Source organism: Morus notabilis, unplaced genomic scaffold, assembly GCF_000414095.1.
Source record: "Morus notabilis unplaced genomic scaffold, ASM41409v2 Scaffold96, whole genome shotgun sequence".
Taxonomy (NCBI): domain Eukaryota; kingdom Viridiplantae; phylum Streptophyta; class Magnoliopsida; order Rosales; family Moraceae; genus Morus; species Morus notabilis.
The window spans coordinates 357,243-383,380 of NW_010367009.1; the positions used below are offsets into that span (position 1 = coordinate 357,243).

Genomic DNA, 26,138 nt, shown 5'->3' on the forward strand with positions numbered 1-26,138 from the left:
TATTAGGTGATTTTCTTTGGTATTGGGTGTTGGTTTAAGGAGATAATGAATAATTTTCTTTGGTTGACGATTGAGGGATGATATATGTGATTTAGGTGAGGTTTTAATGTTAATGGTCGTATGTTTTATTTTGGGATAATCATATATGACATGGTTATTATTTTGGGTGTTTTGGTGTCTTCATAATTTGATAAATTCTAGAGAGACATGTTAGGAATTATGTTATTTTCTTATATTGCTATTTCTTTTTATGTTATAAATTGTGATTTGATAGAAACATGAGTTAGCATATTGTTTTTAAATTCGAGTTGTAAGATATGTGAATTTTAATAGTCATGTTAATGTTTCTAATTTGCTTTGCCATGAGAATTTTTATAGAATGTGTGAACTGAATGTTTTAGGAACATGTCTTAGGGCTGGTTAAAGTATGAATATGGTTGGAATTGATTTTATCTTTAATGAATTTATTTTGGTATTTTCGTAGTTTACTATGCTGGAATTTTTTAGCTTAACAAATAAGATGGCGTTGGAAAGATCTTGATGTCTATTTTTATTTGGCACCAGTTTAAGGTCGTTTTGATTTTTTTATGATTTGTTATGAATTTTTAAAGAGATAAAGGTCAGCCTGTCAGTTTTTGTAAGATTTAGAAAATTTGTATAATTACTGGGATTTTTATGAGAATGGTATATTAGACGTTGTTTTGACGTGATCAATATATTTGATGAGTTGTTAAGACTTTTTAGTAATCTCATTTTATAATTTATGGCATGAACGGTTCTAGAGGCGAGCACCCGAGGACCTCATTCGTCGCGTCACCGTCGTTAAATTTTAAAAGGTTAAGTAAGGCGCTCATGTAAGTACACTCTCACCTGCAACATGAATTGAAGAATTGAGAAGTATATGATTTTGATGTTTATGATGATGTTATGACACCTTTAATATTTCATATGATGACGTTTTGAAAAAAAATGTATATATGTATTTTTATGTTTTTAAATGGCGTTGTACACCCTTGATGGTGACCAGTGAGCGGTCTTATTGTCACAGTTGGTATGGGATTTGCTACCCCATCCTTTCCGTGGCTAGCGCGCTATGATGGTACAATGTCAGACCCAATATATGATGGATTTTAAAGTTAAAATATGTTCAAAAATAATTATTCTCATGACGACGTTTATTGTTGATGAATAAAAATGTTCATTTACATTTGTGAGAATTAAGTGTCTTACTAAGCCCTTGTTTATATAAGTTATTTCATGTTGTAGACAATCTAAATGGTAAGATGTAGCCATGGAGAATATTGGAGTGGATGCGAGCTATGCGTGATAGGAAAACAGGAGAAACGATTATAGGATGAAAGTGCTTAATGTTAAACAAAGTTTTTAGTTTTTTATTTTTATTGTTTTGGAACTTTGGTTTATGGTAGTTTTGATTTGAAGAATATTTTGAACTTAAGTTTATTTCACGGTATAGATTTTAATAATTAAGTTGAACCGACATGTTTTTTTTTTTCTTTGAGGAAGTTCAAAACTTTTAAAGTTATAATATTTCAAGTTTAACTATTTTTCGCATTCTTTAAGAGGTAAATATTTGAAAGTTAAGATAAGTATGACGATCCGTGAAAGGTCGTGGGCTCTTAATTCGTTATGAAAACATACCTTCAATACAACTCAAAACTAAGTTAGTAAAAGTTTTCATTGTTCATCAACGTCACTTAATAGTTTGAATTTGTGAATTTTATAGAGTGAATGTTCAACACGCGCAGACTAATCCAAAACCTTTAATTAAGATTTATTTTTAATCCATTACCAATCCAAAACGCCTCTCAACTCAATTCAACTGGCAAATTCATTTGGTTTCAACTGCATCTCCTCCCGCAAAGCAATCGGTTTCTGACATTTGACTCGGCTAACTTACCTCATCATAGTATGACCTTTGGCGTTGCCTATCATTTTGTATCTATCCTGGCCAGACTCTCTTTGGGCATGACTGCTAGTGCTACGTAATGTGTTACTACAAATTTCGGCTCCGTTTATTTCATCGATTCGAGTTTAGAATTTGAATTTTATTACAATAAAAAGCTCTCAGAAACAGTCACATTTTATTTTTTTACTACAATAAAAATCTCTCACATAAAATCACATCTCAACTCGAATGAAAAATTCGAATTGACAAATTAAACGGGCCTTTCATAAGTTCCCCACAAAATTTCTACCCATGACTCGATCTTTGCCTAAAGCAGGTAGCAAATCATGTCTTGTGTCGTTCAAAACTTTGTGACCAAATATTTTTTCCACACCATAATTAATCATAGCATCAACAACGTAATCTCAAACATGATTAAAAATCTTAATAATCCTAACCTCAAATATCAAACTTAAAGAACTAAGGAATATTAATGGAGTAAGGTTTATATCCTTGTAAACCAATTCCAAGTTAAGCCTCCTCCTCCTCCTTAATTTCTAACTTTGGTGAGTGAAGGAAGTGAGGATTTTTTTTTAAGAGGAAATAAGCTTAAAGAGGGGCAGCAAAAGAGAGGAAAAGGAGAGTGAAATTTGATCAGATGTGTCTAAGTGAAACCCACGTATATAACATACTTTTGGTGGCTAATTGGATTTGTTTTCTAACTATAGGATTTGCTAAGCTTATAAATGAGCTTAATTGAACAAAATTATGGTTAGTAAAGCACTAAGAATGGCGCCAATCTTAAGGAGGGAAGAGAGAAAAAAATTTCTGCAATATTACAACTAGTCATTCGTACATTAAATCAACTGTACTCAAGGAATAGTATATAGAATGCTACCTTTTTGAAACATGATACACTTTTTCATGTCTTTTATTGACTTTATTAGACCTAATTGTCTCTTAAATTATCACATTACCATTTTGAACAGTTTCTGACTCATTTGATCTGCTATATCTCAATCCGAGACAATCTCTATATTTTCGGAGTTAAATCGATCAACGCATAATATGGATTGGAATTGACCTTCAAATTATTTCTAAACTTAATCTTAAACTTGGATCATGAGTTTTTTAGTCTTAGATTAGGCCAGTCTTAGTTGTCGGGAAATTCAATCCCGATATGAGAATGACAAATGGTGCGTTTGGAACTCGTTTCAAAATAATTTAATTTTTTGTATGAAAATAAATATGAAAACGTTTTCAATTTCAGACAGAAATCATTTTAAAAAATGCATTTAGTAGTTTTATCAAAAGATTATTTTCAGTATAAAAAAACTCATTAATATCTCTCTCTTTCTCTCTCCTCGAGAGAGGAGAAAACGAAAATAAAAAATGAAAAACAACTAAAAGTCGTTTTTCATTTCTCTCTCATTTTACACTAAACCAAAAAATCGTTTTCATTTCTATTTTTTGTCTTTATTACGCCAAACGTCATTTTAGAAACGTTTTCATTTTTTCTTTCTTGAAAAACGTAGAAAATAAAAACGGAATCAATTCCAAACACGGTCAATTTTTTTTTTTTTTTTTATGCTAAATAACATGAAACTCTATTTTTCGAGTACGGGTTTCTTACGTCTTAGAATTGTGTTAAAGTTTAAAAATAAGTTTTGTTGACACAGAGTGTATCATTTAAAATTAGACCACAAACTTTTTCTCCCTCACTTGGAAAAAGCTATCTACAAGAAGAAATTTTACTTTATATTTTAAATGGTGTTTTATGCTTTTTGTGGATGTAGCTGATGATGGATAAGTTGTTTAGTCTCTCTTGAGAAAAGTTTGATTATAGACAAGTTCATAAAAATATATTTGTTGCTAATTTGTTTGAGTGCTCTATTCATTATGAATATAAATTTGTAGAAGCTGCTACTGTTTGAAAACACTAAACAGCATTTAATCTTCTAATTAAGTTTGTTTTATGGACTTAAATATATGAACTTTCTTATGAAATGAATTGGAATTTTAATATATATATATATATCTCTTAATTTGTAAAAAATGGTGGGAAAGTGCATTCCCTTTTTATAAATTAACTACCATTAATTTTATATTTTATGTTCAAATTTTAACAAGATTTTAATGGAGGGATTAAATTTGAGATTCTCATGAATGTAACTCTTATCTATAAAGTACACGCTGCGATATACATATTCTATCGCAAGCTAAATTGCCTTGAATTCATATATATCCGAATTTGGTAGAAAAACTAGAAATAAGTAACTCCAATTATCCAGGACAAACAAGTCCAGCAAAGAAAAAGGATACAAAGTAAAGGATATAAACATATAACATCAAAAGATATCCTTAATAATCATAATTATGTGTCTGCCCTGCACTAAAGTACTTCAAATGCATATAATATATATATATCCAGTAGCCTCGGCCTTTGTATTATAATTAATAATAAAGTCACCCTGCAGAATACCATAAATCAAGAACAACGTTTAAAAATTTGTTTAATTAGCTTGATGATAAGCTAGCTGCTGCTTATAAAAGATTACTAAATTCATGTTCCTAATTTATTGATGTGGATGTCTTTCATGTTACTTTTAAGAGAATTTAGAGCACGTTTCTTTAAGCTTAATTTTTAAAGGTACAAGTAATATAGCTATATATACATATCTCCCTAATTAAATCATCAACATATATAGATATAGGTGAACAAAATTTGACTTGTACGTACCATTATAAATATAGATATGTCTATATATATGATCAGTTAAGAGAGTAATCTTGAAGGTTGGGCTGAGTGGGAAGAAGACGGCAAGGGTAGAAGTTGTGGCTGCCGGGGGCCGCCTGAAGAGTGGCAAGCTGAAGCACACTGCTGGGCTGCTCTTCGCCGTCGAACGGAAACTGGTTCAACACGTTCACGTGATTCGCATTTCGGTTTTCTTCTTCGGCCTTTGCCACCATTGTCATCTGCGCCTGATGATGATGATGCTCCGCGGCCAATGCAGCTGCTGCCTCATGCTCTTTTATCTAATTATTCAATTAATTATTGTTGATTATGATCAATATTAATTTGTTGATTTTTTTTTTGTCTTTTCTTAATATATAGAGAGAATTAGGAAAATTTTTCAATAAGCATGTTTAACTCTAGATCTATATGTTTTCTTTTTCTCGTTATAATAATATTTTGTAGTCACGTATTTATCATATGTGTTTTTCGTTTATTTTTTTTTTCCTGATAAAAAAGGAAATAACACAACATATGATATAAATTTTACGTTGAAAAAAAGAAAATACCGAGAACAAGCCCTTAATTAAGATCAAATACTAAAACTAGCTATTTAATTAGACACTCACCATATGATAGATTTGTCCATTTTCATGCTCCAGTATTTTCTCCTGGTTTCATCATCAAATAAAGGATGATTAAAAACTACCGAGAGAGAGAGAGAGAGAGAGAGAGAGAGAGAGTTCATTAATTAATGATTTTCAGAATTCAATTAACTTTACCGTTCTCTGGAGATTCTGCATCTGCTGCTGTAGGAGTTCAATCTGGTGGTATCAAAATAAAATTCAGGTACAACATTTTCTAAGGTAAGAGTAAACTCTTTTAATGATAATCATTAATAAATAATTTATGTCCTAAAAGTTCTATCTTTTTTTTTTTTTTTTTTTTGCTTTTGGGAAACAAATATCACAAATCAACTCCACATTTTACAAATCTGATCTAGAGAATTTTTTTTTTCTTTTTGCCTCATCTCAAGAGTACGATTATACAATGAAGTGAACTAGTTTACTAATCGAATAATTATCATGTGTTAAATGAAGAAACTTATAAATAAATATAACTATAACAAGCTTATAAAATAAAGAAACTTATAAAATAACTATAATTATCATATATAATAATGTGTGTGTACATATATATGTCTCCTTTGTTTTTGCCGATTCGAGTTGTGAATTTATGTTAGAAAATATTTTAGAAAAAAAAGTTAAATTTAAAAATATTTTGTAAAAGAAAATATTGTAACAAAATATTTAGGTTGTTTTGTGAAACAAACGGGTTACATATACTGTATAATATACAAGCATTTGGAAGCAAACAATTGTAGTAGTACTACCGAAGTAAAATGTAATGGAAAAATAACAGTTTAGTGACCAAACATATTTACGAATGAAGAGATATATATGACATAGCAAACTTTACTTAATCCTAGAAAAATATGCATATACATATATATACTATACATGTATGTATATAATATTTATTTTATTTTTATACCTTCCGGGTTCGCACTTTGTGGACAGAATGCTCTAACATGTGCTCAAGTCCATCAAGTTCCTCCATTGATACAGAGCTCAAATCCTCCCCAGTGTAGCGTTGCAGACTCAGTTGAAGATTGTGGGTGTCGGTTTTTATTCTTCTCAGTTCACCGTGCAATTGTTCCTACAGAGTTATAATTAGTTGAACAAGCAATTTTAGAAGTGTAATATTATACGAACATTATTTAGTCTTTATAACAACATATATATATATATATATATATGATTAGATAATTTGGTTTATAGAAATTATATGGTACCGATTCATTGTGTTCCTCAATCCGGGTTCCTGTCGCAAGCTGATACCTCTTTATGATATTCTCCATGCTGTGAAACGTCAAGAAACATTAATCTTGAAATATATAATTTCCATGCACTAAATTAAGTACTCTAAAATATAGAGTATGGAATTGAATCATCAAAATGAAAATTTGCTCCCCCATTAAAAAACTAGAATAAATTGCTAGCTAGCAGATCATACGACGTCGTAATGGGGGCCGTGCATATAACAAAATGAAACGTATGATCACCGTGTTGTAGTTTAGTTTCATTTCACTGACAATATTCCAATTTGGCTCTATATACGTGTAAGTGTCGTGTTTGTATATCACTGGTATGCACTCAATTAATATATATATATATATATGTATGTATGTATATGAACAAGAGTCTTTTGAATGCACTATGGCAACTTTTCATCTTTTCCCTTTTTCCTTGAAAAATTATGCTTACCAAAATGCCTATTATTGTACTAATAATAGTTGGACACAAATGGACCATTCAGGGAGAAAAAAAATGAAGAAAAAAAATCTAACAGGAAGACAGTTTCACGAAGAGAAATTGATGACATTGAAACTAAAGTACATGAATTGAAGAAGATATATATGCAGCTGGTTGAAAACTTGCTGATCTTAGTTATCTCAAATAAAAGTGTAAATATATAATTGTACAAAGTTTAATTACTCACAGATCAGAAACGAAATATATATGCCTTAAAAAAGGAAAAATATATAAGGGCTTAGAATACATGATATGATCTATATATTGTACACATAGCTCAGGGTAAAAATATATATAATCAGAGTGGGTATGGCTAGACCCTAGATGTACAGATCTAAGCACAACAAAGCAGTTCAAGGAACTTAAATTGTGAAAATGGATTTTGGTCAGTACTATATATGTGTGTGTGTGTGTGTGTCTAAACCTACTGATCATGGAAAGAACAAAGCGAATAACATTAATTCAATAACACAGAGAGAGAGAGAGAGAGAGAGAGAGAGAGAGAGAGAGAGAGAGTACAATAGTTGTAGATCTTGAAGAAGGCAAACACAAAACAGCACAAGTAAAAGCAAAAACTCTTTTAAGGAGACCGATCAAACAAAGACTAGAAGAAAAAAATAGTAGTCTATTTTAATAATAAAAAATGTAGGTTATCATGAATAAAATATCTGTAAAGTACTTCACATATGATGTCCATCATGATTAATATTATTATACAACATATATATATATATAGTGTGTGTATATATATATGTACCTGGATGCCTCAGCACTGCAATACTCATACATTTTGCCATTACTGGAGAAGATGATAAGGCCGATCTGGGCATCACAAAGCACAGAGAGCTCATGAGTCTTCTTGAGGAGCCCGGCGCGGCGTTTCGCGAAGGTGACTTGCCTTGTGGTTTTGTTCTCTATCCTAGAGATGGTTATCTTCCCACGTCCCATAATTTTCTTCAAACCAGCGCTTATAATAATAAGCTACAGATCTTCTAGTTAGGGAAATTAGCCAAAAGAAAATTAGTAAATTATCTGAATTATCCAACAATGAATTAATATAAATTTCTAAAAGATACTAGAGCACTGAATAAACACATATATAGGCTATAGTTTATGGAAAAAAAAAAAGGAAAAAAGTTTCTCATATTAGGATATGCTATAAGAATATACAAACACACACCCTTTTTCTCCTATTAAATGAAGAACTATGTGAGAAAAAAAAAAGTGTTATTACGAGTATGGAAGCTTTTGTTTCTGAAAACCCCAACAATGGCAAATAAATATTTATGCGTATTTTAAGATCATTTTTGTAGATGTTGCAGAAAACAAGAGAGAGAAGTTAGAGAGAAGATAAAGGAAGAAAGGGTTTACTGGTCAGTCGTCTCTGATCTCTTTCTTTTGCTTGTTAGAATAGAACTTCTTTGGCATGAAAGCCTTTGTGAGCTGGACTGGTCTATATTTAGCTCGTTTTAACCTTAGAAATAAAGATGGTCCATTCTTTTGTAATAATATTACCAATATGCCTTTGAACTTGCACTAATTCATCATATTGACCCCCATCGATTCAGTAATATTATATATATGGAGACCATTAATTTGTCTCATCTAAATATAACCACTATGTTTTAATTAATTTTTTATTTTATATATCATGCTAGAAAATTCAAGAGACAATCTATTAAAAAAAAAAAAAAAAAAAACCTAGTATATGATGATGTTAGTGTTTTAGTCAAAAAATTCGATAGCCATTTCAGATAATCTTTTGCTTCGTTTTCTTTATCATTATATTTTTCTTTTTTTTTTAATATTTGAAAGCACAAAAGAAATGAGAACGAGAGTGACGTCGTATTGTTGACCACGCATCATAGTCTCTTCTGCTAGTAAACGCCAAGCTAGCTAGCTGTGGCCTTTATCAGTTTTACCAAATTGGGAAAATGTTGCCAAAAGTTGAAAATTCTCTGAACCCTAACCCCCTATCGGAAATGGCTGGCCTGTGGATTTGCTTGTGAGCTCTCTCAACTTTAAGGTGGAGTTTAAACTTTAATATATGGCTTAGTCATTAAGCAACCAAACATTGATGTGGAAATTATATGGGAGAAAGAGGGAAATAGGACAAGACTTGAGATGAATTAAAATTAATAGGCCAATAGTTTACATAAGTTAATAAATATGCCAAATTACTGTTTTCGTCCATAACTTGTCTAGTTATGAACCATAACTTAACAAGTTATTGTCCATAATTCACCGTTTTTGTCCATAACTTGTTTGGCTATGAACCATAACTTGACAAGTTTGTCCATAACTTATCTGGTTATGAACCATAACTTGACAAGTTATGGCCTATTAATTTCTATAACTAAAAATTGACCTATATACTTTCTTAAGCTTTTCATATTGGCATATTTTCTACTATTTCTCAAATTTAATATGTATATGCTAATTGCCAGTGATATAATATATCAATAGCTTTGATTTTGATTCTCTTTTTTACCTTAATATCTGCTAAATTATTATAATTACTTGGACATGAACGAGATCAGTTGGATTATGATTTGCTGCGCATCGCAAATTATTAACTACAAGTTAATTTACCACTAGAATAAGTACAATGTGGTTTCTAAATTAATTAAAAAAAAAAAGAAGAAGAAGAAGAGGCTCGTTTTTTCCAATATAGTAATTAACTTAATTGCTTTCTTGTATAAATATAGAAAAAATGGAGAATTTACCTTCAAGAGTGCATGAGTATGGAGTTTTGCTCCTTACTCTTGATAAATACCCTTTTGTTAGTGTAATTATTTGACTAAAAAGGTTATCAATCAAAAGTAAAGAGTAAAGATTAACCTATAATTTATGCACCTAATTTGTACATATTATATATAGTACAGGTAGAAAATTGAAAGCTGGAGTGATCTATTATACTACGTACAAATGAATCCTAATTAAGGATGACGATAAGATTTTCTATCTCTCACATTTTGGTTCTAATGATTAATTAATATTATAACTATACCTATGAACTGAAAACACGATAGTGATCACGTAAAGAAATTGTTAATGAAGTAGTTTAATTTTTTTTTTTTTGAAATTATAAGAAAAGGTTATAATCTATTATTAAAATATTTTAATGAAATTTCAAACGGGATTCTTTTTAATCCTCATTAATTTTTTAAGCCACCAATATGCTGTAGTACTATTCCGGTGTTCTCTATGGCAATTAAAGCTCATTCATAGATATTATTTCTCCTTTATGCGCTCCAGATTAGCGAACCATGTTGGAGCTTCTATATATATATATATGCACATATCCCCACCTTATACGTATTAATTTTAAGGTATAAACTAACCATATTGAAATTCTTAGCTATATAGTCGCAACATATAACCTTCTTGTAATGACCTAAATTACATTATGATGTAAAGCTTTTTTACCAGTAATAAGTTCGTCTGAAACCATGTGTTTGTGTGTAGACAAGAGTATTTTTGATGCATATAAGCTAATATAATCCATATGCGCAGATCAGATATATATTAAAATCTGTATATGCATTTATGTAATATATTGTTTTTTCAAAACTTTTTTTTTATTTTTTATTTGTTAACAATATAACATTAATGGTCAAATGATGTGCAGTTGTAATCATAATTTTCTGCGCCTTGCTGCAACAAACCCTATTATAACCCCTTTAGTTAGGAAGCCCTTAATTTGGAATAACCAAGGTTTAGCAGCTTGGTCCCCACAACCACAAGGCCACTACATTTGCATCTCTCTCTCTCTCTCTCTCTCTCTCTCTCTCTCTCTCTCTCTCTCTCAAATTAGAGCTGGTCAGTTGATGTCAATTTTCTTATCGCATGCAATACTTTTGGATCCAGTGCAGTTGAATGTATTTATATTTAACAATCACCTCCTAGTTAATCAATTAATCATTAGAAGTAATCAATATTTAAGAAGGTAATCAATCGAGCAAATTTTCGGTTAAAGAGATCTAATACTCGTGAACTGACCCAACGGCGTGTGTGTGTATATATTTGATGATGATCAACGGTGTATAATAGCTTGCAAGAAATATTAAAGGTGAAAAGAAGTTACAGACATATATATATTTATATATGACATGTATATATATATATATATTACATTAGTGGATAAAAGCATGATTCCGGAATCAGAGCCAGCAGTAGAAAAAAAACAATAAGAACTTGTTGCTTGCCTCAATCTGGAAGCAGTTTTACGTCAATTTCATCTCTCTCAATCACGTTCTCTTTTATTTCACATGGTGTATGCAGAGAGAGAGAGAGAGAGGTTTGGTTTGACTAATCGCACTTCTTATTGATTCTTTGGTTTGGACAGAAAATGAGATGGGGCATTACAATTTTAACTCATCATGCGTATATATTCGTCTTCCCATTAATTTAATTCCGAAAAAGAAAAATGAACGTATATATACATATATACATATATATATACACTTATATATACATGAACGTACAATCAAAGTACGTCTCTTCTCCCGTGGCTGTTCCTTTTTTTTTTTTTTTTTTATGATTTTTAACATTGTACGTGCTCTGAGGCTCATATTTGTTCCCAATAGATACGTGTATTTTGTGCAAACAAAGAATATCAAAGTCCAAATTGAATTTGAGATACGAATCAGCTGATGAGTTATTGAACCCCAACGCATTTTCTACATTTATATATGCTATGAATACCGAAACCCTCTCTCGCCTCTCTACAATATGCATGTCTGCCTCAATAAAAATTATAGAATAATAATTTTATACTTTAACACTCTCTTTACGTGTAGGCTGGACAATGGACAATCATGTGGGTAAATTAATTAAATAGCCTAACACGTGAATATTTAAGCCCGATATATATTACAGACCCAACACATGATGACAATTTTAAATGGGAATAAAGAGTGCAATTACAGGAGTTTGAACTCAGGACCTCCCGCTCTAATACCATCATGTTAGTTTACTAATTCATCCCAAAAGCTTAAGCTGTTAGAAGGTGGGCCAACAATAGTTTTATACTTTAACACTCTCCTTCACGTGTGGGCTAGAGAATGGGCAATCGTGTGAGTAAATTAATTGAAAAGCCCAACATGTGAATATTTAAGCCCGATATATATTAAAAACTCAACACATGATAACAATTTTAAATGGGAATAAAGAATGCAATTATGGGAGTTTGAACTCAGGACCTCCCACTCTAATACCATGTTAATTTACCGGGATGAATTGGTAAACTAACACAATAATAATAGAAATTATAGAATCATAGATATATATGTATACTTTTAATCAGTCCATATTTTAGTTCGATGTACAAGGGCTGTGAAGTCCAAAAAACAAAACAATAGGGGTAGATTTTGTCGAGAACAATTTCTGTGTGTTGAATACAATTAGTTAAGTTATCTTTCAGCAAAAATTAGTCATAAGCTACCGCCTATCTCAATATTTTTAATTCTATTTCCATTAAATTTTGAGAACGTACGTGATAGTGAAGACTGCCGGGCGAATATTAAAAAAAAAGAAAAAAGAAAAACGAAAAAGAAAAGAAAGATGAAGAAGAACTGATGTATGCATAACTGAACAGAAGAAGAATGAGTAAGGTCCCAAATCATCATTTTTACCTAAAGATGACAATTCGTGTTTGACTTAATTATTTCTCGCGTCAAAAGCAATTATGCATAATGAATGCATAGTGCACTCAATGACTTGAAAATGCTTTTGATTGTACCTAACATATCATATGGCGTTGCCTAAAAACTGTTGTTGAGACGGATGCGATGGACTTGGTGAATTCGTTCAATAATTGTCTTTTCTGGTGATTGTATTCGGGTATCTTTTCTGATAATTGTTTTATTATCAAAGATATTCAGATGTCTTCGTCTGCTGTTGGCGGTCGATGCTATCATGTTTCTCGGCAAAGTAACGAGATAGCTCATCTATTGCCTGATTCTGTGCTTTTTTACTTCTGCGATGTATTGGGTTGTTGAGGCTGTCCCGTTACCTTGTAACCTTCTGCTATTCAGGCTGATTTAGCCTTGTTATTCTACGATATGTTTCCCCCTTAAATTTATAAATAAATAAAAATTAAAAAATTAAAAAATTAAAAAAAAAAATCTTAAACAAGGCATAACAGAGACGTTTCAACTTATCTAATTAATTATTCAATAAAAAAAATCTTATCCGACTATTAAATATTAATCAGTACTTCAAGTGTAAGTCAATCAGGTAAACCTAAAAGATGGACGGACAAAAAAGTATCCAAGTAACACTGATCTTCGTACTGGCTCTAAGAATCATGTGCCAATTTAAGCCTCGTTTAGTTCACTAAAAACTCAAATCGATATGTGACTTTATGTGAGAGCTTTTAACTGTAGCAAAATAGTTAGATATAATTGTTTCTGATAACTTTTAACTATAATAAAATTGAAATTGAAAACTCAAATCAGTAAAATGAACGAACCTTAGTTTTAAGCCTTCTCAATTTAATTTGCTATCAAATTTGGTATGAAAAATGCTTCCCCAAAAAAAAATCTTAAGCTAAAAAATAATTAAAAAAAAGAACGTGTGAGATGTTTGTCTTTTCCCGCTCCTCATCCAATATTTGTAGAGCGAAAGACTGAAAAACCAGTCTGCTTCAACAGCTGAAAATTAAAACACTTTCCTTTTTGGTGGTATTTCCTTCACTTTTTGTCACTATTTGTACTTTTATTTTCTTTCCAGTAGCAGATAATCCACAACTTTTTATCGCTCTACATCACCAACTATTTACCTGGGACTCGGCACCATAGCAACAAAATGTACATGACAAATTTACATGTCATTGATAAAAAAGAGCCGTAGGCAAAGCAAAGTTTGTATTTACTATTAACACAAATAATAGCTTTACACATTAACCAATTTCAGAATATTTCCACAAAATACCAGCATGCTTTTCAATAATAATGTACAACCAACTTATAAAACATAATCTCACCGAGTCCCCTTTATCCCTACTCATATGATACACACCTTAACAAAACTAAACTCTTGGAATTATAACTTAATATGACAGCTAAAATGGCACAATGGGATTTCGACAGTTCTTACTTGGGTAGTTGACTCTGCAGCTGATGAGTCTGTGGTTTGCTTTGGCAAGCTGCAGACATAATGCGCAGGCGTCTTGTAATCTCCGTGAAAGACGGGCGTACGATTGGATCAGGTGCCCAGCATTGCTCCATTAGCAATCGCCATTCAGCATCACAATAGCTTGGCACGGGTGGCCTCAATGTGTTGTTGACAATCCCTCCTGCAAATTAGGAATCGCCATGTAAAGTACAGAGAACATTTCTTTTTCTACAAATTCACTTTTGATCTGGTTCTAATGAAGACACATAAGATCTACGGGAGTAATCTACCACATGATGGGTCTAATTCAAGGACCCTCCATATATCAAAGAACATAGTTGTTGCATGATTCATCGCTCTATATTATTTGATGAATGGAAAATTTATTGGCTTGAGTGGTAATAAGCTTGGACCGGATGGAGAAGTTTAGTTCTCGTCTTGCTTTAGGTTCTTTGGTTGGAAAGAGTCGAGGAGACTTTTAAAGAGTGCTTTCAAGACGAGCTCTATTATAAGAATAAACCAAGTGCTAGGCTATTTTTTGAGTTTCGACGTCTAAGGAGTTCACAAATACTCCTCTTTCACTTGAGCTGGAAGTATGCTGTGTTGAGTGTTGGCTTTAGTTTCTCAAAGGGTTTCCCGAGCTTTCTGCAGGTTTTGTTTTGTCATGTTAAGACTAGTTTTTCCTCTTCTTTTTGAAGTCTGTTAATCCTTTTCTTTTTTTTTTTTCCTTTTGAACTCTATTCTCATACATAAGTTTTGTTTGTTTTCCAAAAGACTTGTTATCCAAAATAATTCTATAAGATAATAATACCACCTGAATTTGTAACTTTTGACATTCATAACACAGAACACAAGTTTCTTCATAACTCAGCTAACAGATAACCAAATATATAAATAATTCAACCAAAAATAAATTTATGGCCATGAAGTCAAGGAGATCCGACTCAACTTCATTAAAAGTTCTGATTTCTTGGATGAGTGTTTTCTACGTGCAAGGTAAAATTGCCAAGAGTATTTCCAAAGAAAAATGTAAATCGCTACGAGATACTGGGAAAAAATAAATAAATAAATGAATCAAGTAACTTGTATAAAACATACCTATAATTGCTCCGTAGTGCATATTGGCATAAGGCTCCTCTCCAGTAAGAATCTCCCATAGGACAATACCGAAGGAGAACACGTCAACCTGAAAACAAGGGGAAAAAGAATGGCAAGATGGTTGTCAACACCAGACCAAAAGATATCTGAGATTACAACTCTGAGTAACTCTCTCCAAGTAAAATTATTTACTCGACTCTAAGATAGTGACAATTCTTTCAAGGCTAATTGAATTTTAGTAAAAATAAACATTCCACTACTTGGTTAGCAGATCTTAGACCTCACCCCTTACCACAATCTTACTTACTTATTCATTACTATCATTCTTCTCATCGCCATAGTTCTAAAATAAGGAAATAAGTATTTTAACACCACACAACTAGATTTATATCAGCACTTCTTAGTTCTACAAATACCTACTAGTTTAGTCGGTACACATACCTCGATCTTTTTAGTAAACTTTGGGTTTTATCAAGCAGATTCAGATTCTAGTTATGTATTACAATAAAAGATCAAAAAAAAATTATCACAAAAAAGTGCTTAATTTTTTTTTATTTTGGTTCTAGAGTTCCATATAGCTTACCATCCTTAGATTTCACCCTTTTGTATTTTACATTTTTGCGCAATCTCATGAATTAAAAATGCATCCATTAGATATAGGTTCAGTGAATCATTTTCCCTCGTACAAATTTCAGGATGGACCATGACATGTTTTTTTCTTTGATTGTTTTAAGTTGGAAAGATGTAATAGGGAGATGATTTGGTAGCTTTCTTCTCTTTCTTTTTTCATGGTCAGACTTTGTTTTTGTTCTGTAGCTTTTAGGATACCTTATCCTCTGCTCCTGTTATTGATTTTTTACCAATAAAGTTTTTCTTATAAAAATATCCCGCGCAAAAGTTCTGCATTGTTCAGAATGATTATTTTATTCTCTTTCTTTGTACAACTAAGTAAATAGCAGTTTACCTTTTCAGAAACCTTACTACTACTACCATTCAGTAGTTCCGGTGCCATCCATGGAAGGGTGCCCCTCACACCACCAGTGACTAAGGTATTTCTTTTGATTTTTGACAAACCAAAATCACCAACCTATGAAATGTGAAGCATTCTGTTAACAGTTGGTTTAAAGGTGGCGTCATTTACTGCTTACTAAAAACAATTGAGACAACTCAGATAACACAGGCAAACAGTTAAAGTACCTTGCAAATAGGTCGTGAAGGATCCTTCAAGTTGACAAGCAAGTTATCACATTTTAAATCAAAATGTACTATATTCTTTGAATGCAAATATTCCATTCCAAATGCTGCATCCATGGCAATGATGAGCCGTTTACGGCGATCTAGATGCCTGGTCAAACACAAAATTAATAAAAGATTAAGAGGACTAGATCCATTTATCAGGTATACTGGATATGAAGCTCATCTAATCAAGATAATACCTCTCTTTGCAAAGTAAAACATGCCTTAGAGATCCATTCACCATAAACTCCGTCACAGTAGCTAGCGTTCCTCCTGGTCCATCCTGGACTACGCCATAAAACGCCACCACATTTGGATGATGGAGCTTTGAAAGAATCTCAGCTTCACGCCAGAACTCTAACGTCTGGGAAGTAAATCAAGCACTAATTACAAACATAAAACTTAAAGAAAGGAGGGGGTGGGGAAGATTAACCTCACAAAATCAGCAAGCAATTACTGTAAAGCCAAAGTAATACACCGCTAAATTATTCACAATGGTAGGCAAACGCTATCTTTCATGGCTAGTGTTCACAAGCAGATAAGATTATCAGAAATAAGGACCACCATTTTTCTCTTCTTTTTTTCCCCCCTCAAAACAAGCAAGGGCAATCTGAGGGTATAAAACAGAGGAAACACGCCAAACGAACTCCGCTTGGCCATCTATTCTACCCACTTCTCAAAAATATCTTGAGCATCTCAGGATCCAATACCATTCATTTAAAATTAATAACCAAGCAAATAATGCACTAAACTCACCAATCTTTCTTGCTCTGATGATCGTCCGGTAAAACAGCTCTTTTTTATTCGTTTTATGGCAACATCCGTCCCTCTCCATTTTCCATGATAAACAGTCCCAAAAGTACCAGAACCCAATTCCTTCAGCTCTTCAAGATCTTCATTCTTTATAATCTGCTATGAAATCCAGAGATGGAAGAGAATGATTCAGAAATTCCAAAACTTAAACTAACATCCACTGAGTATACTCCAGAAAAATAATCAGAATAGGAAAAAGAGATGTCAGAGCACAGATGATGCAGAAATTTGTTCTGGCCTAATGGCACGCATTTGAAGAATATCTTTACAAACACTTCTTACATGCACAAATTGAGATGGCAGCAAATAAGACAAAACATTATAGTAAGTATGATATAAGAATTTAAAATCTTTTCCTTTGCTTTTTTCCCTTTTTTTGAGTTGGAATTCAATAACCTATCAGCTTGTTCCGACCTTTTGTTTTATTCTCATTCTTCTCCTTTTCTTTTCCCTTTTTTTTAATTTGATATTTTATTGTATATTTAATCTATTATACAAGCCGGGGTACAGAGTTACGCAATAAATATCAAATTACTACATCAAGTTATATACAAACTTTTCATATAGTTAGATGTTGAAAAAGAAAGTTCGTGCACACTCGACCAAATGTTGCGGCTTGCGCTTCACGTCACATGAGTATTTCCTTAGTTAAGATACAAGTCTCTAAAACTTTCGGCCACACTTCCGTTGAGAAACACATTTGAATAATTATTAAAAAAGCACAAACAAAAACAAAATAGAAGAAAGTAGATAAAGCATGGCATCAATTGACAGAGATATGTGATTATAGTGACAACGAATAGGATGGGTTGGTCCCTATGGAGGAAAAGAATGTGCTGACAAAATTGACCAGCTATACTATTTTGTCCCATCATTTTTGAATATTGGTTTTGGTTGGTTATAATTTTAGCGTTTTCTTAGATAATTTATCCAAGACAAGTCTTTATTGGTAGGGAAGTCCCGGCTTTCAAAAGAAGGCAAGAGACGAGATGTTATCTTGATGCTTGGTTCTAGCTATTTTTTGGATACTTTAGTTGGAGAGATTCCCTAATGAGGGTCCTCTGACTAAAGAGTTTACGGATCTTCATCTCATGAAATTAGGAAAATTCATTTTATTTGCTCGTTAGTGAGGACTCAACTCCCGATCCTCCTCTCATGCTTCTAAACTCCCAGTTAATGTGTGTGTGTGTGTGAGTGAGAGAGAGAGAGAGAGAGAAAGAGAGAGTGATTGTAAAAATGGTGGTCACAATAGTGAAAGTCAAGGAATCATGGTTAACAAAATACCGAGACAATTTTCTCCATGTTCACATTGCTAGAGTATAAAGAAGCAAACTGTAAGGATCATACCTGCAAGGTACTAATATCAAAATTTCCAAGAGTAGGATCTACAAGAGGAACAGCTGTGTTCTGAATATCCAGCTTCCCTTCCTGTATGGTGATAAGATAACGGGTGGTCAAAGGTAAAGAAAGCGGTGGAGATGCTAATTACCTAAGAGAAAGGCAACAAATGGAATACCCCATAATCTGATTCCAGGATAACTGTTTTAACTATATCCAACTGCTCACTCTCCTTGTCCTTGAGTTGTGAAGGATTGTAATCGGAATGGAAATTCATTGTGATGGGACCAGTGATGTAGCTTGATTCTTGATCAATGTCCTCAACAAAGTTCATATGGGAGTCGATGTGATCCAAAGCACGTCCATCAAACTTCAGAGGAGGAAGACTATAATCTACGGCAGCTCCTTCTCCAATGTTTGTCAGCAAAGAAGAGTAACCTAGATGGTCCTGGTCCATAAGGGACACATCTTTTCTTTCAAATTCATCCTGGGCCAACTTTCTGAAGTATGACCAACTCTTTGGCTCATGATTCTCCATGTTGAAGCTCACACCATCACCAGGCAGTGGACTTATGCCTGAGAGGTTCTGAGAGATTCTAGCTTTTAAGAATATGTCTGACAGAAAATCACGAGGAAAACGATCATTGATGTCAATAAGAATGTCGCCATGTTCAGAAGTGCTAACAGCAGCAGCAGACTCTCCACGAGTAACAACTGTCGCAGAGTTTTCCACCCAAGCCATGGGCTGCACCTGGCTCTTAGTATGATTAGCATAGTCCTTATCAGTTGCATTTTCCTTCCACTCAAATTCTGGTGACCTTAAAGCGGAGCCCTCCTTGTTCTTTTCAGCTCCTTGACTTGCTGTTTGATGACTCAACTGTGCTGCTTCCTTATCCTTGGTGGAGAGATCTTTGTAGTTATCTTTGACCCGGACCATTTCATCCTCCCCAGACTTGGCTATTACATGTCTCAAGTCAGGCTTATGTAAATTGGAGTCACGCACCTCCTCAGAAATTGCTGAACTCGTAATGCTCTCGGCAAACTCTTTGTACTTTCCCAATTGTGCGAGTCCTTCTTCAAATGTTTGAGGATTTTTGTGTTGTGGTTTCGAAGATAAAGATGACTGTTCAAAATGCATAGTAACATTCCCATCACGAGATTTATCAACTGAATTTAACATTGGTTGCGAGTGCTCAGAAAGGGCCTGTGTTTTCAAGAACTGAGAACCGAAAGAATCATCTGATTTTGACAAACGGTTTAGTTCGGCTTGCTCTCTGGGAATTCGCTCCGAACTAAAGATTGGTTGGGGAACCACAGGTGGTTCAAGGCAGCTGAAGTCAGCAGGATCTGTCTCAGAACCACCATATCCAGCAGTAAATGGTACACTAGATGCATAAGGTTGATCATCCTCATTATTCTTTTTCACTTCACTTGCATCTTCAAGAAAGACTGAATTTTGTAGAGGTTCCTGGAGCTTCCTATTGCTTTTTGTACCTGTTGAAAGTGGCCCAACATCTCTTGCTGAATTTGCAAATGACGGTTCTTCTGTGTGAATATAACTTGGAGCGGAACCATCGGGTGAATGAGAAGAAAAGACCTGCTCATTTTCCATGGTCCAACTTTTCTCATTTTCATTTATCTTATGGAGTGAGCTCCCTCTTTTCATCACCGCCTCCTTTAATGGCACTTCCTTTTCTAGAGACCGAATTTTGTCAGGTTCACTTGTCTTTTGAGCCAAGCTAACTCCTTTCAGTTTCATCTCTTTCATGGATGCTTCAGAATCATGGAGATGGAAGCCATCGTAGAGCTGCTGTTTAGCCAAAACTCCTTGTTGAGTTGCATGCGCATGAATGGGCATTGGAGCCAAACTTTCTCCAGAAGTTGCATAGTTAGAAGTGTGAATACTGTAATTGTACTGCAGTGGGGTAGATGATAGATGCTGGCTGGCTTCTCCCTTATGTAAGTCAAGTCCCCGATAACCTTGTGTATCAAATTCAGAAGCACTGGCTAAACTAGGAAGCAACGTCTGAGAAGCTTGATGAGCTGATGAAGGCACATTCACCGTTGAAGCAGCAATACTAGCACCAGCTAATTCAAGTGAAGGCTGCCGCTCCCTGTCAACATTTAGACTGAGTAGCTCATCCAAATTGTTCCCAGAGGTGCTTGCCATACCCAATGAGTTCTTTCTTGAGCCTAGGTCCATACCATTTACAGCAACAACATATTGGACCTCAGAATCACCGTCCATGCTTCCTAGACCAAGCTGAACATCCTCCAAATCACCACTAGAAAAGAGGAATATCCGAGGCTTTTGTGATCCCCCATCTTGAAAAATGTTGCACTCCTCCATCATGTTCTGTAGATCCTCATCGCTAGAAACAGAAACCAATGCATCAAGATCCTCACCTGGAAGCTGATATTTTATTGTATGAGTCTGGCTGTATATGGTCAATGTTTTCTGCATAAGTTCCAACCAAGAAATATCCTTACTTATCCGTATGATACGTGTTTCACCTCCAACATATCTAAGCCTTCCGTCACTAGGACGAGGCAAAATTTTACCACCGAAGCTGGAAAGGAACTTCACCTTCGTGGATGAGCTCTGCGATGCTCCTGAAGAGGCATAACCATGAAATCCATGACCGCTATCATTCCTTGACGAGCTTTTCGGTACTGATCGTACTGAATCATGGTAACCCTTCTCTTCATGAGCAAAAGATCCGTTTCTTTCAAAGTCTGGGGCACGGGACTTTTCCACGGAATTAATCATTGAGATATCGGACCCACTTTCTGAACCTGTATGGCTAATTCCCAGTAAGCCTTTTATGTCCATATAAGTAGGCGCATTATTGGGATCAACATAAGCATTCGGAATGAAATGTTGCCTTGGATTCACCCTTTCCCGCATAAACTCGAGAGCGAATTCCTCACCAGTTTGAATGGAGTAGTTCAGCCCAGGTCTAGCCCCAACAGACATATTGTAACCTGGTGGCCGCAAATTAGTATTGATATTACTTGACGGATCCTGAAAATATCTTGAATTAGTGGACCCAAGTCCCTCATTTCTTGATTCAGTGTTGTTGTACCGAACTTGTTCGTAGTTTTTCTGTTGATCCATAGCACCTTTTCCCAGATTCCTTTCCATTTCACTTTAACTTCATTCACATGGAGAAACATCTTAGCTAAGGTGCCAAGCTAGCGAATAATAAACTTCATCAGCACATAACCTTCTTTCCGTGGAGATATTTCAGTCGTCACCAGAACAACCTGCACATTAGTTTAGTTTAGTTACCAATGTAATATCTTGCAATATAAGCTAAAGGGATTCTAAGAACCCATCTCTCCCAAAGAGACGCGCACATGCGTACACACATAAAAAAGAAAAAAAAAATAAGAGCTATGCTTCAAATTATATCGAAAACCCAGGATTTCGACGTCTCACAAACCCCAACTTGCATCCAGAAAAAATTTGAAAATTGTATATGCACAAATCACAAATATTAGCTCCAGACCAAAGAAAAATAAATAAATAAAATAATGCAAAATGAACTTTAAACAAAAAAAAAAAGCTCAATATGTAATTGTATAATTTTGGAAAAAGTTATAAGCAAAAGTAGATGTGTGAGATTAAGAAGTAACAAAAGAGTAGCTAATGAAATAAGCACAAATGTTGAAAAGCAAATGCACCCACGCATAAAACAAATTATTTTAGATATATCAAATCAGTAGCTTAGTAATGGGGATAGGCTCAAATTGATTTTTCGGTTCCATGGAAGATACATATAAAGTAGAAACTGTAACCCTAAACTCATTTTCATTCTCCAATTTTTACATCTCATTCACCCCAGAATTGTGTTAATTTAAAATTTCAACACTAGATCCAACAACTGTCAAACTCCGAAGGATACAAATAATGATCATATATTTGGGAAATTAATGAAACTTCAACTAAAGATGTTAATGTAACGATACGATATTATAAAGAGAACTATAAACCACATTAGTTACTGAAAAGTTAAACCAAACACCATAATATATCCAAGAAGATTAAAATAGGAAGCACAAAAAGGTAAAAAGCTTACCATCTTGATTTACTGAGAAATAAGAATCTGCAAGCACCAATCACAAGGGAACAACAAAGCCTTATTCAGCACCTAAAAATTTAGATTAGAGAATGTAAGATAATAAAAACAAGCAACTAAGACCACAATCAACAAGTAAAAGGGAATATCATCATGCAATACAACTTCCATAATTCCATTATCGATAACTTAAATCTAAAGGAACACACGCCCATGAGAGCAACACAATAGCAAAAATTAGAATTCCGACTAGCTCAACTATAGGCACCAAAAGATCAACTATATACAAATAATTCTGTTCTACGCTCTAATTTTTCATGTCTTGCTGAAATACCTACTGAACACCCATAAACTGGGACACAAAGAAATTGAAAGAATTGAATAACAAATGAAAGAGAAAAAGGATAATCATAGCAGCTTAGGAAACAGATCTTTAACGATTTTTTCCCCAATTTGACCAAGAAATATATCAGATCTCCATTAGAAAAGTAGAGAGAGAAACGAAATTCATAGCTAGAGAGAGAGAGATCTGAACCTGGACGTGCGATGTTGGGGCTTTCGGTGGTCGTCTGAAGCGACGCAACGATGAAAGGAAACGAAACTAAAACACGAAGAGAATGCTCTTGGCTTATATATTTGCAAAGGGAAATGAAGACAAGAAAGTAGAAAATAGAAAATAGGGAATGTGATATTAGCCCCTTCAACGGCGGTACTGTACCAAATAAATGAAAAATTATTATTTCTTTTGTTTTTTTTTTTAAAGGTTTCTAATTTCTTTTCTTACATCCCTGAGTAACGAATTTTATATTTTATGAAAAACTAAAAAGCATAATAAAAAAAAAAAAAACTAAAGAGAGTATTGTAGTTTATTTACTACAATGGCGAAAAGACCCTTCTCTTCGTACAGGTATTTTAAGGAGGGGAAAGGAACAAAGGAAAAGAACGCCATCATGTATCATGTTAAATGACAAAAAGACCCTTTTCTTTATACAAATATGTTATAAAAAAAAAAAAGCAAAAATGTGCAACCGTCATGTACATAAGAAGGGGTTAATTCTACCAATTATTTTTGAACTTCAACGATCTAACTCAAAACTATCGAATTAGAAAAATATGTTATTAATTTGGAAGTTCCCTATTCAATTACAATTAAAACTATCAAATTTTATGGATTAAATTCTGCGGGATAAACCTAAAATTTAAACTTCAACATTTAAAATTATCAAATTTTATGGATTAAATTCCACGGGATAAGCTCAAAATTTAAGCTTTTGAAGCTTAAGGCCCGTTTAGTTTAGTTCGTTGATTTGAGTTTTTAATTCGAGTTGAGATGTGACTTTATGTGAGTGTTTTTTACTGTTACAAAAAAATTAAATGTGACTGTTTCTGAGAGCTTTTTACTGTAGTAAAACTCGAATTCTAAATTCGAATCGGTGAAATAAACGACGTCTTAGACTATTGAAGGCCAATTTATTTTAATATTTAAAATTAAAAATATATATACCATAACATAAAATAATTCGATAAAATCTAATTTAACTAATTATAAAAAACTAACTTCAATAAAACTCAATATTAATCGTTCATCAATATTATTTTATAATTTGAATTTGCAAATTTAACGGATTGAAAAATGTTTCCGTAAATCAATTTAAACCTTTGAGTTGGGATTTTTTAATCTATTAAGGTTCGTTTGGTTGGAGGATTCAAACCATGTGATTTAAACTATTTTCGATTTACGTGTATTTTTTGTGAGAGAAAATACTGTAGCGAATCACGAATCATAATTCGAATAAGGGAACGAATTCCTCTACCAAACACCCCCTTATTATTTAAACCGCCTTCTAACCCAATCTAATCTGACGGATTCATTTGAATTGGATGGATTGAGCAATTCAAACCTTACTTTTTTTTGTAAGTTTCAACTTCATCTCCTCTCACAAGGCAATGGGTTGCTGACCTCAGCCTTCAAGGATTCGATTAATCGTTTGCCAATAATGCTTGGCTTCTCATCTTAGCTAGCGGACATGTTCATAGTCGTTCATGTCATACCAGTAGAAGTAAATCTCGAGACTGTAAACCCAATCAAGTGTGGACGTTTGGTTCACGAATTTAGATTCATGATTCAGAATCATTTTTTATTTACGTGTATTTTTTATGAGAGAAAATACTATAGCAAGTTACGAATAATGATTCGAACTATGACACGAATTCTCATACCAAACACAAAAAGATTAGGATCTAATAGGAATCATCATTTCCCGTAAATGTTCTATCTATGACTTGATCTTTGCCTAAAAGAGGTAGCAAACATCTAAGTGTCATTCGAAACTTAATGTGACCCGATATTTTTTCCATAATCAACTGACATGAAGTATCTCCCTGTAATATTTTTACAAGACCCGTTGTTATTTGGCTAAACTTAATAGGAAGTTAGGCTACTTCACAAGAAACATTAGCTACAATAATGGTCAAGGTGGTTGTGTTGTCAGTAAGAGTCCGTTTAGTATAAGGATTGAAATTATAGTGATTTGAGTCATTTGATTCAAATCCATGATTCATGATTTGAATCATGATTCAGACTGATTAGAACCTTCGTTTGGATGTGTATATGCATGATTCTGATTCTAACCTGAAATGTGATTCGAACCAGTGTTTGGTTGTCTTGTTTTCTGAATTTGAATCACGACCAAAATAAATGTAATTTAAGAAATTATATAATAAATATAATTCGTTACGTGTAATTTAAAAAAAATATAATTCCTCATATAATTAAAAAAATGAAGTACTAGAAAAAAATTATGCAAATAATTATAACTCAAAATTATAATAAGCTAAGTGAGAAATAAATGAAAAAAATGTGAATTAAAATTATATAACAAGCCAAGCATATATCAAACTTGTCTCCCACGGCTTCCATTATATAACAAGCCAATTAATAGAAAAAAATGATTTGATGCACCTACTATTAATCAATTCGGACAAAAATGTTAAACGGAGAACACAAGTAATCTTTCACTTATCCAATCATAGTCAAGTCGCTAAACAAGATCTCCGTTTTTTTTTTTGGATCAGTTAACACTGCAGAAGAAATGATGAACTGAAAAACGACATGTGATTAAGGTTTTCAATTAACAATAGAATAACCGTCGTTAGTGTAATTTGTCGTTGAACAAGCATTTTGTTGTTTAATGTTTCTTACCATTTTCCTTTTTATCGTACAATGTTTCAAATTGCCCATCTGTGTCAATACAAGCATATGCCTCCTTTATCCATGGTAGCAATTGCATAAGTACCATCTTGTTCTCAAGTTGAAGTTTGTATGCCATACAATCAAGACGCAACAAGAATCACTCGATTGAAAGATTTCAACTGAATCTTTTTGGTGTCTTCAACAATAGAAAAAATTTGATATTCATCCATCATAATTGCCAAAG

The 26,138-nt window shown here is 33.3% G+C and overlaps 2 protein-coding genes across 4 annotated transcripts; both read right to left on the reverse strand.

Moving 5' to 3' along the window:
* Positions 1–4,678: 4,678 nt before the first annotated feature.
* LOC21401479 (MADS-box protein defh21) lies at positions 4,679–7,963 on the reverse strand. The gene is made up of 6 exons (XM_024174369.1): positions 7,773–7,963; positions 6,496–6,562; positions 6,195–6,359; positions 5,423–5,464; positions 5,270–5,311; positions 4,679–4,942 (listed from the first exon to the last, which is right to left on the reverse strand). The coding sequence occupies exons 1-6, from the start codon at positions 7,961–7,963 to the stop codon at positions 4,679–4,681; spliced, it is 771 nt and encodes a 256-aa protein (XP_024030137.1).
* Positions 7,964–13,867: 5,904 nt separating this feature from the next.
* LOC21401480 lies at positions 13,868–23,366 on the reverse strand. Of its 3 annotated transcripts, none has more exons than XM_024174401.1 (10): positions 23,237–23,366; positions 22,702–22,728; positions 18,798–21,886; positions 18,629–18,709; positions 17,225–17,377; positions 16,669–16,832; positions 16,430–16,577; positions 16,197–16,319; positions 15,233–15,320; positions 13,868–14,315 (listed from the first exon to the last, which is right to left on the reverse strand). In XM_024174401.1, exons 3-10 carry the CDS (start codon positions 21,762–21,764, stop codon positions 14,113–14,115), a joined length of 3,927 nt encoding a protein of 1,308 aa, XP_024030169.1. In that variant the 5' UTR covers positions 21,765–21,886; positions 22,702–22,728; positions 23,237–23,366; the 3' UTR covers positions 13,868–14,112. The 3 variants fall into 3 exon arrangements, with proteins under 3 accessions (XP_024030169.1, XP_024030168.1, XP_010109854.1); XM_024174400.1 differs by having other exon boundaries at positions 22,702–22,773; XM_010111552.2 differs by lacking the exon at positions 22,702–22,728.
* Positions 23,367–26,138: the final 2,772 nt, after the last annotated feature.

Coding starts and splice junctions, on each gene's coding strand:
- LOC21401479 (XM_024174369.1), bottom strand. CDS start 7,963: ATGGGACGTGGGAAGATAACCATCTCTAGGATAGAGAACAAAACCACA. Junction 6,563..7,772: donor TGCAGTGCTGAGGCATCCAG/GTACATATATAT, acceptor GACGTTTCACAG/CATGGAGAATATCATAAAGA. Junction 5,312..5,422: donor TGCAGAATCTCCAGAGAACG/GTAAAGTTAATT, acceptor TGATGAAACCAG/GAGAAAATACTGGAGCATGA.
- LOC21401480 (XM_010111552.2), bottom strand. CDS start 21,764: ATGGAAAGGAATCTGGGAAAAGGTGCTATGGATCAACAGAAAAACTAC. Junction 17,378..18,628: donor TTGATATTAGTACCTTGCAG/GTATGATCCTTA, acceptor ATTTCATAGCAG/ATTATAAAGAATGAAGATCT. Junction 16,320..16,429: donor CTTCACGACCTATTTGCAAG/GTACTTTAACTG, acceptor CACATTTCATAG/GTTGGTGATTTTGGTTTGTC.